The sequence below is a fragment of the Eptatretus burgeri genome, chromosome 2, assembly GCF_056783735.1.
Source record: "Eptatretus burgeri isolate ZD-2024b chromosome 2, Ebu_testis_v1, whole genome shotgun sequence".
NCBI classification, from domain to species: domain Eukaryota; kingdom Metazoa; phylum Chordata; class Myxini; order Myxiniformes; family Myxinidae; genus Eptatretus; species Eptatretus burgeri.
This window is the reverse complement of record NC_140962.1, coordinates 26,083,334-26,099,993: the sequence shown is the minus strand read 5'-3', so window position 1 is coordinate 26,099,993 and position 16,660 is coordinate 26,083,334. Positions and strand designations below refer to the sequence as shown.

At 42.7% G+C, this 16,660-nt stretch overlaps 1 protein-coding gene across 3 annotated transcripts in view; it reads right to left on the bottom strand.

The window, feature by feature from the left end:
- ZW10 (zw10 kinetochore protein) overlaps positions 1-16,660 on the bottom strand; it is a 99,995-nt gene that overhangs the window by 82,103 nt on the left and 1,232 nt on the right. For all 3 annotated transcript variants that reach the window (XM_085866328.1, XM_085866334.1, XM_085866343.1), the window contains exons 2-3: positions 4,607-4,741; positions 296-397 (exon numbers count right to left, since the gene is read on the bottom strand). In XM_085866328.1, the coding sequence (XP_085722454.1) occupies positions 296-397; positions 4,607-4,741 (237 nt within the window). The remainder of the gene's footprint in view (positions 1-295; positions 398-4,606; positions 4,742-16,660) is intronic.

Genomic DNA, 16,660 nt, shown 5'->3' with positions numbered 1-16,660 from the left:
TGGCTCAATCAGAACAACTGGTGGAGATAAACGTGTTATTTCACTGTGACAACACGCCCCAGAACAAGGAAAGCAAGAAGCTGTTGACAAACTGCTTTAAACTTTGAATCAAAATAAGGGATACAAACCTCATGAATATTTCAACTATTAAACATCAAATGCTATTATTCTGTTCAACAACAAGAAAATAAAAATTGGTACAGCACTTTGCACAAAAGGCAATGAAGGTGGGAGCAGTTGGTATTTTTGTCTCGAGCCTGTTGTGAACCAGCCCCACAAAACATCACGGATATACCTGGTGAAGCTGCTGCAGTGTGATAAGGGTGGCATCTGCGAGCTCCAATTGCTGCGAAAGCTCAGAGAATTCTGCCACAGCAGATGTAGCTTCCTGTCGCACCTAAACACACGTCAACCAACTCATACTAGCATCTGCTTGCGCATGTTCATGCACCCACGGTACCTTCTGGAAAGGAGTAGGTCCCTGCACACTTGCACCCTGCCTAAATTTTATATTCCTGCAATAATCCACAGGAAGTACTGCATTAGCAACTCTCCGAGAAATGACCCACATGAGCAGCCAGGTGCTATTTATGCACGAATGAATGCATACACATGTGCATGGACGGACGCGCAGGTGCGCACGCACACACACACACACACACACACACACACACACACACACACACACACACACACACACACACACACACACACAAAGGTGGATAAAAGGTAGGGGAAAACGATGGAGCAGCTGGGAAAAGCAAAACTGATGACTGGACAATAGATGGTCCCATTGTATAAATGTGCCAGGATTGCATCGACAGCATATGATATAGGTCACTAGATAGAAAACTAATCAAAGAGATAACAGACAAAGCCAGAGAACAAGCAGCAGAAGATTTGAAGAGAATGGAAGACAAGGAGTCCCAGGAGTTGGACAGAGGGAAAGTGAAGAGGTGACCATGAGGGCTTGGGGAGAGACGAGGCGGCAAAACCAGGGATTGGAACACGGCGTGGCATCAGAGACCCAGCGATGGGGGCAACAAGTGATGGAGGGAGAGGAACGGATACAACCCATTGACATGAATCGGGAGGCACTTGCACCAGCAAAGGGGTGGGGGGGGAGATAAGGATGAGAGGGTGGATAGTGATGGGCATGAAGAGTAGGGAGAACGATATAAAAAAGGAGAGGACAATGAAGTGCAGGGAGGGGCAGACAATGACGATCATGAAGAGGTGGGAGAATGGCAGAATGAGGGAAAGAAAGAAGACGAGGAAGATGAAGAGTAGCGTGAACTGGAGGAAGAGCTAGCCAACAAAAGAGACGAGATGAGATTGATACTGCTCAGACAAAGACCACAACTTTACAAAACAGAAAATAACAAAAGGAGAACCGATACAGCACTCAGAAAAATCATACCAAGATCAGCCGGGTTGAAGGAAATCAACACCGTGAGTTTTTGCAGCAACATTGCTCATTCAAGAAAAAGTGACAGGCAAACATCACCGCAAGAAAAATAAACCGGGCACAACAGACAGTTGGACCCAAAATCGTGTGACCAAGTACCACCATGGAAAATGAGCCGAATGAAACAGAGAGAACAACTGAGAAAGGAAACGGAACAAATGCAGCAGTTTATACAAGGAAACAGAAGCCCAAAGCTAATAAAGAGAATTCAAGAAATAAAAAAATATATCAAGCCAAGGACAAAGACCCGGAGGATGTAGATAACAAAATAAGGATGCAGATTGGATCCAAAACTTGGAAAAGAAAAAGCAACACCTATTTCGGAAATGCCCCCAGTGACAATTGATGAAGGAAAAATAAAAAATAAAAACAACTTGCAAAAATGCCAAACTTTAAAAGGCCAAGTCGGATAGAATTCCAAATTTCTGGCGAAAGTAATGAGAACTCGAGGGGGAGCACTCGGTAGAGTGCAAAACCTACGCCGCCAATACTGCTGGGTCACTGAAGTGAACCTGATATCCCATTCATTGTAGGTCAAAATGGATCAGACTCGACTGAACCACGATTGGATAAACTAAACTAGATCGACGCGCATGTAGAAATGGCAAAAAATAAATAAATAAAAATCGAAATTTTTTTGAAAAAAAGTGCAAAATTTGTTTGTTTTTTTTCCTCTAACAAATTTATTTTTTTTGGTTGGAAATCACTTAAAACATGGAGAAATGCAAAAACAAAAATTCAAATATTTTTTCAAAATGGCCCCCATAGCGGCCATATTGGACTTTTGACCAAGTCCAAAATCTAATGGCATGATCCTTGGACCATACCTAATCCCCCCACCAAGTTTCGTCGAAATCCGTCCAGGAGTTATTCCGTAATACTGTTCACAAACAAACAAAAAAAAACAAACAAACAAAGACAGGGGTGAAAACAGTAACCTCCGTCCATCTTCGATGGCGGAGGTTAACTAGATGCTCTCCACAATCACTATGCTCGACCATTCAACAAACTTATCCAAGACGAGGAGGTAATGGATGATTGGCTCACAAAGGGAAACACCTTCCTCATGCAAAATCTGAAGAAAACGCAACTACCTCACAAGTATAGACCAATAATAAGTCTCCCAAAAAACATTTCAACTTCTGACAGAAGTCATCACAGAAATGATGGACCACCACGTAACACAACAAGAAGGTCTAGCGGCAAAACAGAAGGGATGTAAAAGAGGATGCTCCGGAACAATAGACCACCTACTACTAAACAAGGCCATACTCAAAAACTGTAAAACGAGAAGAACCTAATTGTCCACAGCCTGGATAGACCACAAAAAAAAGCTTTTGATAGTGTTCCATTCATGGATGATGAATTGCATGTAGGTATACAAGAACACCCCCAAATAACCAAACAGAGAGAGAAAGCAATAGAGCTCTGGAACACCACATTGATGTTGCAGCACTCAGAAGGAAAGATTGAAATACCAGGGTTAAGATACATCAATGGATCTTCCAGGGTGATAGCCTGTCACCCATTCTGTTTGGCCTGGCCCTGGACCCACTGAGCAACCACATTAATGAGCAAGGACATGGATACACCCTTACGTCCAATAAGAGAACTTCCAAAGAGACAGGAATAGTGGCACCTCCACTGCACATGGATGATATAAACCTCTTTGCACCAAATGACAAAAAAAATTGGTAGAACAACTGAAATTAGTGAAACGCTACTCTGACGACATTTAAATTGAATTTAGCCTTGATAAATGTTCCAAGTGCACAGTTGTACGAACGAAAGGTAAACCCCAAAAAAACAACAAAAAACCAACAACATTAACAAACAAACAAACAAAAAAAAAAATCGACCCAGATACAACAAACAATACAGAATCGAGACAACGAATCATCATGCAAATACCTCGGAGTACTGCAGAAGAGGACCACCGAATATGTCACAAACAAATGCGCAAACCAATTGCCAAATAATACTTGCGTAGAACGAGGCTGATCCTGTAAACCTATCTCACGCCAAGAAGGAAAATCAAAGCCATAAACCAACTAGCAATACCAGTATTCCAGTCCAGCTGTGGAATAATAAACTGGCCACAAATGGAAATCAACAAACTAGATATAAAAACAATAAACAAGATATTGTAACGTTTGTTTCTTCCCCTCCACAGTCAAACTCTGGAATCCTTTACCTTATGTCTTTCCAAACAGTTATGACCTTCCCCCTTTTCAAAAAGGAGTTGATGTTTTTTTTTACTTCCTCAAAAACTCTAAGACTATACTCACTTTTTTTTTTACTTTTCTATCGATGCAGTTCTATATATTTCAGGCCTGGCCTCGATGAAAACTCATAGTAGGGAACTGGAGCCTTTAACGAACAACGAAGTCATGCTCACACACAACCTGATGATCCCATGGAGCGTGAACATAGAGAGAGAAAAAAAAACTTCCGACTGGAGATAGCACTTCGGCATTAAAAAAACAAAAACAAAATGGCACTGCTGATTGAGGCATCAGTTCCCAGCGATTTTGACCTAAACAACGCAGAAATTAAGAAAATGGACAAATCACAAGACCTCACAAATGACGTGAAAAGATCCTGGAATCTAAAGAGCACTGAAATTGTGCTAATGATAATTGCAGCAACAGGAATGATGAAGAAGAAACCCACAGAGGTCTAAAAAAAAAAAAACATCCCTGGGAATATTAATACAAACGAACTGCAGTTAGAAGCTGTCTGGGCCTCAGTGACGATACTGAAAAGAGCCCTCGGAGAAAAACTTTGAGAACAAAACCTCAGCTTGGTCCATGAATCTTATACCCCCCCCCCCCCCAACCGAAACACAGGTGGATACTTTGAGACCAGGGAGGATTCCTTTCGAACTTCTGAACCAACAATATGCACATATTTAGCATGGAAGAAAAGACGTCCGAGGAGTTGGGATTCCCAGTCAATTCAGTTTATTTAAAAAGCAACCGTTTAACCCACTCAACCTTCTTCCAATTAACCCGGTACAGCTAGTACCGGAAATCCCTCGATAAACCAGAACTCGTTGCATATCTATATGTTATCTAATCAAAGGCAAGATGATGCCAAAGCACGCAGACGCGCACGTCCACGCACGCACGCACGCACCTGGCCATCCAGCCTTCGCTTGACATCATCAACCTCTTCGCTCAGTTCATTAAACCGATCTGAAAGATTCTCTGCAGAAGCAAGTGTGGGCAAGAACTCTTCATACTTCGTATATATTGCCTTGTACAAGTCACTCTGTCAAATAAGAAAAAACACAAATGCATCACACAAACATCAGCAACTTCACTCATTATATCAGCATTTTAAAAGCAAAATAACACTTCTTATTCCTCTTCTTCTGTAATGGCCAAAATTAATCCTCCCACTTCTGGTGGGGTTGGCCAGGGAGAGCTTGGCCAAAGCCTTTCATGAACCGGCTGGCCAGTCCTGATGTTCGACAAAGATTAGGGCAGGAATTTGGAATTTTGGCAAGGGTGCTGACGACAGCTTGCTTTCTTTTCACTGAAGACACCATGGCATCTTTGACGTCCACCAACTAAATGCCAGCAGACGCGACGCCAGGTTTAACGTCCATCTGAGGGACGGCACACACATTGATGAATCACAGGACCTGTGAAACACTGAGATGACAGTTTTAAAGCTGAACCGAGTTTTGAGCCCAGGCTAGACAGCTTAGAGGTGAGTGTGCAGACCACTAGGCCATTCTGCCAGCCCCTTTGAAGTTCAATAAAAAAAGGAAAAAAATTAATTTGTTTATTCACATGATGCTATACTATAATTGGCATAGTGCACTGGATTAGAGAGGTGTCCGTTTATGTTTGACTTGTATTCATGCATGGATGGAACGAGTTGAAAAACCGGCGGTTGTTATGGAGAAGGGGGTGGAGGGTAAAACAGGCAGGCAGGTTGGCCAACAAAGGATTAGAATTAATTTGTTTTGCGATTCAGTTCTAGCATGGAGCGCGTTATGATGAACCGCATGTCTCAGACCATTGAGGCCTTCTTGCGCATGAGCAAACCTAAACAAACCTCTCAGTGCGAAAACTGAATGCAATGAAAAGTCTGTGAAATATGGACGATTTGGTCTTTGCACCGGCAGACAACGGAGGGAAGGACACTAACAGTAATGGACAAAGAAACCCACCATAATAAAATCACACACAACATAACTAATGCCCTGTATGGCTTTCAACATTCAAGATCTACTGGTGCTTTTCTATCCCTAATCGCTGATCGTGCGAATATATAGGGCTTTGTATCATCGTCAAGCCAGGGTGGCTGCTCTCGACCTCTTGAAAGCTTTTGACAAAGTGTGGCACAGGGGCTCATACACAAGCTAAGTTCATATTGCATCTCTGAAAAATTGCTTGCAACAATTTCTGATTTCCTTGCAAATCACCAAAATGAGGGACAGTCTTCCCGTCCATAATATTAATGCTCGTGTACCTCAAAGACCCCGTGTTGGGTCCTGCATTGTTCTTGTTAACCATCAATGATCTGCCTGATTGTATTCTTTCACATTTAGCTTTTTATGCAGATGACTCAACACTGTATAACTACATACCCAGAGACCATGTCTCTTCCATCCAGCGTCCAAGCCAGTACCACTCTTAATGAGGACCTAGAGAGTGTGATTAACTGGGGGGGGGGGGGGGAATGACTGGCTCGTTACTTTCAAACAAAATAAAACTCACTTATTGTTTGTGTCCAGCTCAAGATGACCCTGTTTTCTAACCCTGTCTATGGATGATTATTCACCTTTGCAGGAACTCCCTGGTATCCATCTGCGTTAATTGGATATCAACTCAAACTTTAGCTGGGAAAAGTACATCTCTGGTATAGCTAAACGAGCATCTCAGCATCTTGACTACTTATTTCCTGCTCAGCAATACCTTCCTACAGCTGCTACGCTACATCTATATAAAAGGCCACTAAACCCTGTCACCTACCTCTGCTGGACAGAATCCAGCAACGTGCTGCCACTCTCGTGAGACATGAGTTGGTATCATCCCTGGAACCGCTTTCTGCACGTTTGTTGCTTCTTTTGAGGCTTTTCTCGAGATATCTTCATAGAATGTGCTCTGAGGGTCTCTCACAGATTGTTCCACAGAGTGTACTTTTAAATCACTCGACACGTTTAGCAATTTATTCCCACACACACTGTATCTGTCCCAAGGACCAAGACGATAAATTACTCTTCTCGTTTCATTCCCCATACTGCATCACTTTGGAACTCTTTACCTGCATCCTGCTCAATTCTAATGTACCTCAGTTTGAGAGTTATGAATATAGATTTTTTTTCTTCATCTTCAATATTCATACTTTCCTTTGTGGCAGGTGAAATTCCCTTTTTTTTTTTAATTATTTAAACACACATCATTGCTGGATGACAGTAAAATGTATCAAAAACTGCCCGATAATCACACAATGAAACAGCTACGGTCCTTGAACACAAACTTGGCCATGCTGAAATGAACTGGCAGGTTGGGCAATCAAGATTACAATTGGCTTTACTGGAGCAATGGTTCAGCACCCAGACTACATGGTCTTCCCAAGATGCACAAAGAGAATGTCCCCCCCGAGACACATTTTGTCTTTTGTCAATGACGCCCATCATACCGACTGTCTGGCTTCTTCACATGTGTCATCAGCAGGCTAGTTTTCAAGAATGACAAGACAATCAAGAATAGTGGTGAATTTGATGAAAGGATAGGAAAGGTTAGAATCCAGGAAGCTAAGGCTATGGTATCTTTTGATGTGGTTTCACTCTTCACTAATATCCCAGTTGATCGGTTGGTGAGTGTCATTCTCGATTGGTTGAAACATTCTCATGACCGGAAAATGACTTGTCAGAACAGCCAATTAACATACGAGGATGTGTCTGTATAGCACACCTTTCATTTACGACAGTACACCCCATTATCAAATGTTTGGCATGGCTATGGATTCACTGGTCTCTGCTGTTGTGGTTAACCTGGTGATGGAGGAACTCGAGTCAAGGATGTTCACGTGATGAGAATGGACTCCTACAGTCATGGAATAGGTACATGGATGACACTTACATGGCAGACCACCTTCTTGGGCAACTTGGCCAAGTATTTTCAAGCATGGGCTTCACAAAATAAATTGAAAAACGAAAGAAAACTGGCCTTTTGGGATGTGGAGGTTTACCGCAAACCTGACGGCAACCTTAGTACTGCACATCAGTATACAGAAAATCAACCGACACCAACAGATTACTGGATTTTTAACTCTTTCAACTCAATCATCCACAAACCCAGTGTAGCACAGACCATGACATCTCAAGCATGGGCTGTCGTCTTCCAAAGTCGATGCAATTAAAGACATAAGATAAGTTAGAGGAGTCCGACTTTATAGTGGGTATACTCTGTTGTCAGAAAGTAAAGACTTGATGAAACTGCTGCAGACAGTGAAGAAGGAAAGTAAAAAAAAAAACAGTTGGTCCTCATTTAAACCTAAAAAGACTAAAATCTTGTCAACTGAGAAGATCGATGAGTACATATTGGGAGACGATCACGTCGAAAGTGTAAAGTTTCATTTTCCTGGGTTCTAAGATTTAAGTGAGTGGACAATGTGAAGGAGAAATCAATAGACTGTTAGTGTTGAGGAGAACAGCAATGGCAGGATTGACAAAGATCTGGAAAGAAAAAAACTATGACAATGAAAACCAAGAGGCGACTGCTAAATGCTTTGGTTTTTCTAGTTGTAATCTTCTTCTTGCATATAGCAACTTGGCTGCCAGGTAACTCTATAATTTTGTTGGGGCGCGACTACGCCGCTGATGCTGTGCCCCTATACCAGTACACTGGTACTCATTTCGCTGACCTCGGAAGGATGACAGGCTGAATCAACCCCACCTGGTGTTAATTCAGCATCCAATGGGGCTCAAACTCAGGACCCGAAGATCCTAAGCCGGCCACCCGAACCATGAAGCCAGCACCAGGCTTTCCAGTTGTAATGTATGGATGTAAGTCATGGAGAATGAAAAAAGAAAGAAAGGAAGAAGATTGATTGACTGTTTTAAAATGAGGGGTTGGATTTGAATGTTAAAAATTCAATGGACTGCAGGAAGAACAAACAAAATCAGTGATTGAAGAAACCAGAACACTGGGTGGAGTGCATACCTCCGCCAACCTGAACAGTTTACGTTTTGCATCCCACTGAAAGGCCGGACATCTGGATCAGGACATCCAAAATCTAATCGGCTTGTTCTTCTCACCTACCCAGCTCATCCACAAAGTTTAATCCAAATCCGGCCAAAATTTTTTGAGATATCATGTTATATTTTTAACATGAATCGTAGCACGAACCTGCGGTTGAGCAGTACTTTGGCTGTAAATTTTGCAAATTGTAACGAATCTTGTCCCGATCGCACAAGCGCGAAGGGGAAGGAGTAAGGTAATTTATGTAACTCGGTCTGTCTGGCAGTCAAACAAAATTGAAAAATGATTCCAAGCAGGAAACACTGTGTTTCAGGACGTTATAAAGGACATAAACAACAGGCATGAAAAACTAATGTTATGTGCTAAACAAGGTGGTGTAAAAGACTCTGTAATAACGGCAGTAAACTTCCGAAAAAGGTTTTTAGCCCGTGCTTGTGAAGCGAAAAGCGGGGTCGAGTGATCGGTCCCATACGTACGCGTCTGCATTATGTTATTCCTTTTTCTTTGGAACCGCAAGTTAGATTGACACAAATTTTTCAGCAAAGGTGCGACTACTCATGTAGAATGTTTTAATGATAATTATGACATCATAAGTCACATGGTGTGGCAGCCATGTTGGAAAGAGGAGGAACATTGGAACTTTGTATCGCCAAAACCACTCTATGGAAGAACAATTGAAACTTGGCACATGGCAAGTATTCATGGGGAATAAGTGTGATTTTATTTTTTATGATGTTATAGGTGCCTTCGTTAAGACGTCATATTTGCATACATCCAATCAGTATGAAAAATTTTGAGGGTCATCAAGAGATAAATTTGTCAACAGAAAAATATTGATCATGTCATGGAGCACGTGGTTCGGCAGCCATATTTTTGTTTTTTGAAAAAAAAACTTTCAAAAATCTTCTCCAAAATGGCTGAACTGATCAAGGAGAAACTTCACAGGTTATGACCGTCTATCCATGAGGAATAAAATGTTCACCACCGATGACATCTAGGTCACATGGTTTGGCAGCCATATTGGATTTACCCGAAAACCTTCAAAATCTTCGAGAACAGCGAAACAGATAGAGGGGAAACTTCACACACATTCCCCAAGCCTTGGAGATACCAGGGTGTTCATGAATCATTGATAGGTCACATGGTTTAGCAGCCATATTGGATTGAAGGAAATTATTTCAAAAATTCTCTCTCTTGAACTGCTTCATCATTTGACATGAAACTTCAAAATTAAGATCTAGTCGTCATGGGGAAGATATGTTTTAAATTTAAACTTGATCAGATGCATGGTCTGGCAGCCAGAATTATTTAATTTTATGAATCTGGGTTCTTTTTTGATTATATATATATATATATATATATATATATATATATATATATATATATATATATATATATATATATATATATATATATATATATAGTTACGGCTGTGGAAATTCGCAATACACCATAAAGGGACCTCAGGTGAGATATATCGGTAAGTCCATGTGTAGTTCGCCCAAACCCGTTGTTTAGAGGGAATATATGTGATCCATTCGGGCTGCGATTCTTCAGTCAGCCATTTTTCTTTTGCTGTTGTTATTTTGGTGCAAGAACAACAACGAACATCGCCACAACCAACATCTCAACGATCACGCCATTCATTACACGATGCCAACAATCACGCCATTCACACCACGATGCCACCTTCCACAACTACGCTACCAACATCTTCACCACTCGCCATTCAATGAGCACCGTGCGGTCACGGTCTCCGCGGGACGGATGAAAGGAGCGGAGTGGCAGCAGCAACAAGAGTGCGAAGGGGCATCTCCCGCCCAAAACGCCCGCGCAAATATCTCCCGCCTGAATCTTCCTTCCCTCGTCGTACAGCGCGTGGAGAAGAAAACCAACAACGCCTGTGGGGTTTTCCCGCCATTTTCCCCGCGCTTGGTGAGAAAGGGGGAGGAGATGGCGCGTCCTCCGCCGATTGGCGGATATGCGGTGTGACATGGCCGGGGGAGAGGAACGCCCCCCTTCGAGGAATTTTCTGGAAGCGTCTCGAAGGAAGGAGGAGCCAAGAACGGGGCGGGGCGCGGGACAGAGCCCGACCCTACAAAAGGGTGGGCGTGGAGAGTCCCTGTTCCCTAGTCCCTGGAGGAGAATTGTCGAGAGTCACTGGCCCCTTGTCCCTGGAGGAGAATTGTCGAGAGTTGTGGAGAGTCGCTGGTCGGTTGTCCCTGAATGAGAATTGTCGAGAGTTGTTGGAGAGTCCCTGCTTGAGGTTCTTTTCGTTCGTTCGGGTCGGGTGGACGACACGTGCAGGCGCGAGGCACGAGCCCAGTGAACCACGCCGGAGGGACTCGGAGTTGCGGTCACCAAGGGCTGGACGACGCGCTCAGGGAAGTCGCGACTTCCTTTTCTTTTGGGGTTTTGTGTTAATGTCTGTGGGTGGCGCCAGTCTTGAGAAGTAGAACTGTTTTAAGTGTTGCCGTGTGAATCGCCTTATTTGGTTGTAGATCTGCGTTTAGTTGGTTCTTTGCTTGTGTTTTTCTTTGCATAAACGTATACGTGTATTGCTTTTATTGTATCCCTTTGACTAATATACGTGCCTTCCGTGCTTCCGTGAATAAATGTGCTTGTCCGATTGTTCCCCGTTTTGCTTCGTCTTTTCCTTTTATTGAATCTCCATCTTGCATCACGTAAGGGATTGGTAGTGGGTTTAAAACACCCGGTAAATAATCTAAACCGTTAAGGTCAACTATAACTCCGCTCGGTTATCCCTGCAGCACGGAACGAGCCGCTTAAGCGGTTCATGTCCGGAGTCGACCTGTGGCATGGTAAAACTGCTCGGTATGCTATCCGCGCGGGTACTTAGGTAAATCGACCATTCGGCGATCGGACCCTATTTCGCGCGGGTAGAATGCGGACCGAGTTGTGGTGAGGTTAAACCCCCACCCGTGACTAGCTCCTTGGCTGTAGTTCCAGGAGGGTCACGACTGAATTTCACGTTCGGTGGGCGAAGCGGCCGCTATTGGTTACACGCAGTCGATCGCACGCCGGCAGGGCGCGGATTCGTAACAATATATTTATTTGAATAAGGCTCACTTGGCTGCACCTGGATGGGTTTCAGGGTAGAGTAGTAGCAATTGACAAAGGGTCAACTTTGATGGGTTTGAGGGCAGAAGAGTCGCAGTTGAAACCCGAATCCTATCCAGGTTACACCTGATGACTTCATCTTTGGTTTTTCCCTCTTGAGGTTCCCTCTGATGACTCCAATACAGTACCTATCTTATTTATTTTGTCTTCCAATTGATTTGATATTTAAAAAAAATTATAACATATGCCGCCAGAAGAATTGCCTTGCGCCAAGTCCTTCTCAAGACTGCGTGGGGTAAATATTCGACGAACACCATCTAGTTTCTTTCAGACTTTAAAATCTTTATTTTATTTAAATTGAATTATATACTTGAACATTGGAGAACACAAATCACCTTCTTGGAACTTTCAAAACCCCTTCCGTTAAGCAGTACTTGGAGAAAATATTACAGCATTATACATAATCTCAACCAATCAAAATTGCTGCTCACAGACCCTCCCCAAGTCCTATTTCTCAAAACTGCATGGGGTAAGGTTCTTAGTCATCTCTTAAAAATGCGCAAAATGATTGTTAGACTCAAACGTAGTTGCCAACTGTGCAGTACAGTCATCATCAGGTTGGAAATTGAACCCAGATCAGACATAGAATCGCTACATCTCTTACAACGCATTACGTAAATCCTTATCTATCTATAATTCCAGCAATCTGTGTGTGTGTCTGTCTCTGTCTGCGACCGCTGTTTCTCGACAACCACTGGTCCGATCTCATTGAAACTTGCCAGGTATATTGCTGGGGCCCTGCGGATGTGCCTTTTCAAGGTTTGATATTAATCGGACAAGTGGTTCCCAAGTTATGGCCATTTATTTACCAAACCAATGACAGGACACGGTGCGATGACGTCACGTCACGTCACTGAACGCGACGCAAGGTCAACCTTAAGCATGATCCTACGAATCCAAAACCCGGTTCAATTCTGCACGTACGGCCACGTACGTACGGGCATGCGAGAGCGAAGGAACGGCCTGTGTGGTTGTTGTTTCTGGCACGTGGTTTGAAAGTTTGTTTTTTTTGCACGTACGGCCACACACGTACGGGCACGCACATACGGGCCTGCACTAGTCTATCTATAATTCCAGCAATGTCTGTCTGTCTGTGACCGCTGTTTCTTGACAACCACTGGTCCGATCTCATTGAAACTTGCCAGGCACATTGCGGGGGCCCTGAGTATGTGCGTTTTCAAGGTTTGATATTAATCGGACAAGTGGTTCCCAAGTTATGGCCATTTGTTTACCAAACCAATGACAGCACACTCTGTTATGACATCACGATTGACATCACAATTCTTCTTTTATTTCTTTTTTTTTGCACGTACGGGCACGCACGTACGGCCACGCACTAGTTAATCTAAATTCAATCAACATATGAAAAAAAAAGGAAGACGCTAACTTATTACATGCTGATTTACTCGAATAAGCTCTGTTGTTAACAATGTACAACGTGGGAGCAGCTGCAAGAACATGACAATTACATTGTTTTCCACTTCGGTTTACAAGTTTCAAATCCAACCCTTCATGATCATATTCAACTTAGATGATAAATTACCACTCTTGGTGTTGCCTAGCAACCCAGTAGAATATAAACAATAGATTTGTTACATATATATATATATATATACATATATATATATTTTTTTTCTTGGTGTTGCCGAGCAACCCAGTAGAATATAAACAACAGATTTGTTGTAATTATATATATATATAATAAAATATATATATATATATATATATATATATATATATATATATATATATATATATATATATATATATATATATATATATATACTAGTGCGGGCCCGTACGTGCGTGGCAGTACGTGCGGGCTCGTACGTGCGTGCCCGTACGTGCGAGAAAAAAAAAACACTTTCAAACCGCGTGCCAACCACACAGGCCGTTCCTTCGCTCTCGCGTGCCCGTACGTGCGTGGCCGTACGTGCAAAAAAGAAAAAAAAAACGTGACGTCAATAGTGATGTCATAGCACTTTATCCTGTCATTGGTTTGCTAAATAAATGGCCATAACTTGGGAACCACTTGTCCGATTAATATAAAACCTTGAAAAAGGCACATCCATAGGGCCCCAGCAATATACCTGGCAAGTTTCAATGAGATCAGACCAGTATCATCGGTATCATCGTATCGAGCAAGGTTGCGATTCTCACGGTGAACCTGCTGTAGTCTCGCACGGTGTACGTCCTGATGGCGCAGGGCATCCCTTACTTGCCCATCTTCTCGCTGGTGAGGGATTTTTTTCTGCACGACGCCTTGCCTCGCGTTCAGTGTTGTCTGCCAAGCGAGCAGCTCGTTCTTCATCCGTTTCTTCCACACGATGCCTTGTCACGCACGTAGCGTCGCGTGTCAAGAGAGCAGCTCGTGCTTCATCCGTTTCTTCTGCACGAGGCCTTGTCACGCGCGTAGCGTCGCGTGTCAAGCGAGCAGCTCGTGCTTCATCCGTTTCTTCTGCACGACGCTTTGTCACGTGCGTAGTGTCACGTGTCAAGCGAGCAGCTCATGCTTCGTCCGATTCCATTGCACGTGCACGACATGCAGCTTCATTCCTTCGCTTTCGTAAACGACGACTGGATTGGGGCATTGTTTCAATTAGATCGAACCAACCGTATCATAAATGGCCATAACTTGGGAAACACTTTGGAAACAGCTGAAACGGATGAAGAAGAACAATATCAAACCTTGAAAAGGCACACACTCAGGTCCCCAGCGTCAATTGTGATACGTGGAAAAAAAATTTTTTTTAAAGAATTGTGACGTCAATCGTGACGTCATAGCACCATGTCCTGTCATTGGTTTGGTAAATAAATGGCCATAACTTGGGAACCACTTGTCCGATTAATAGCGAACACAGTGAGCTGAATACTTAACACGTGCACGTGAGGGAATAGGAAACAACAACAACAACAACACAATACCCCTGGCTATTTGGAATCCGTGTCGTTAGTTATGACCTTTTGCTTCTGGTTGTTGTTAAACGCTGTGCGGTGTATAAACACGATTGGGTTTTATTTCTATCTTGTGAATATTACTTAAGGCATGCACATGAGAGAATAGGAAACAACAAAAACAACACAATACCCTGGCAATTCTGAATCCGTATCGTTGGCTCTGACCATTGTGCTTCCGTTTTTTTTTTTTTTGCTTCTGGTTTTTTTTTTTGCTTCTGGTTTTTTTTTTGTTTCCGGTTTTTGTCATGGGGAATGATGCATGCCGGGAGATCATGACCGGAAGTGTTTATTTATTTATTCAATTTTTTTTTTCCAAAAGTTAATTTTATACTTCCGAAAGTGATTTTTTTCATGACAGGAAGTGATTATTTTGTATTTCACATTACCAGGAGCGATTTTGAAACTCTTTCCGGAACTTATATTTTCTTTTATTCTTGACCAGAAGTGATCGTTTATTTCTTTATTTATTCAATTATTTTTTTCCCAAAGTTAATTTTAATAAAGATATCTCCCACATCATCAAAAAAATAATTTTTAATCATGATTTACATTATTTGATCGCTGATCCCGAATCCAGGCCGAAGTAACCGGAAATTGCATCAAAATCATCAGCTGTGCGGCGCTTACATGTACCATGGTATAGTTGGCAAGGATACAGTTGTGAACAAGTTTTATGTAAAGTCAGAAGCGAATGCAAGAAGAATTCTACGTTCGCTTCGAGGCTTTGCCAATTCCATCTATCGACAATTCCAGCAATCGCTGTGTGTCTGTCTGTCTGTCTGTCTGCGACCGCCGTTCCGATCTCATTGAAACTTGCCAGGAATATTGCAGGGGACCCGCGGATGTGCCTTTTCGAGGTTTGATATCGATCGGACGAGCGGTTCCCAAGTTACGGCCATTAATCTGTCGACCAATGACAAAACACGGCACTATGACGTCATGAATGACGTCACAATTAATGTTTATTTATTGCACGATCGACAGTCCGATCTGATTGAAACTTGCCAGGAATATTGCCGGGGCCCCGCGGATGTGCTTTTCAAGGTTTGATATTAATCGGACGAGCGGTTCCCAAGTTACGGCCATTTATCTGTCCACCAATGACAGGACACGGTGCTATGACGTCACGAATGACATCACAATTAATGTTTATTTATTTTTTCTTTTGCACGATTGAAACTTGCCAGGAATATTATATTGCTGGGGACCCGTGGATGTGCCTTTTCGAGGTTTGATATCGATCGGACGAGCGGTTCCCAAGTTACGGCCATTAATCTGTCGACCAATGACATGACACGGTGCTATGACGTCACAAATGACATCACAATTAATGTTTATTTATTTTTTCTTTTGCACGATTAACTTGCCAGGAATATTATATTGCTGGGGACCCGTGGATGTGCCTTTTCGAGGTTTGATATCGATCGGACGAGCGGTTCCCAAGTTACGGCCATTAATCTGTCGACCAATGACAAAACACGGTGCTATGACATCACGAATGACGTCACAATTAATGTTTATTTATTTATTTTTTGCACGATCGACAGTCCGATCTGATTGAAACTTGCCAGGAATATTGCCGGGGCCCCGCGGATGTGCTTTTCAAGGTTTGATATTAATCGGACGAGCGGTTCCCAAGTTACGGCCATTTATCTGTCCACCAATGACAGGACACGGTGCTATGACGTCACGAATGACATCACAATTAATGTTTATTTATTTTTTCTTTTGCACGATTGAAACTTGCCAGGAATATTATATTGCTGGGGACCCGTGGATGTGCCTTTTCGAGGTTTGATATCGATCGGACGAGCGGTTCCCAAGTTACGGCCATTAATCTGTCGACCAATGACAAAACACGGTGCTATGA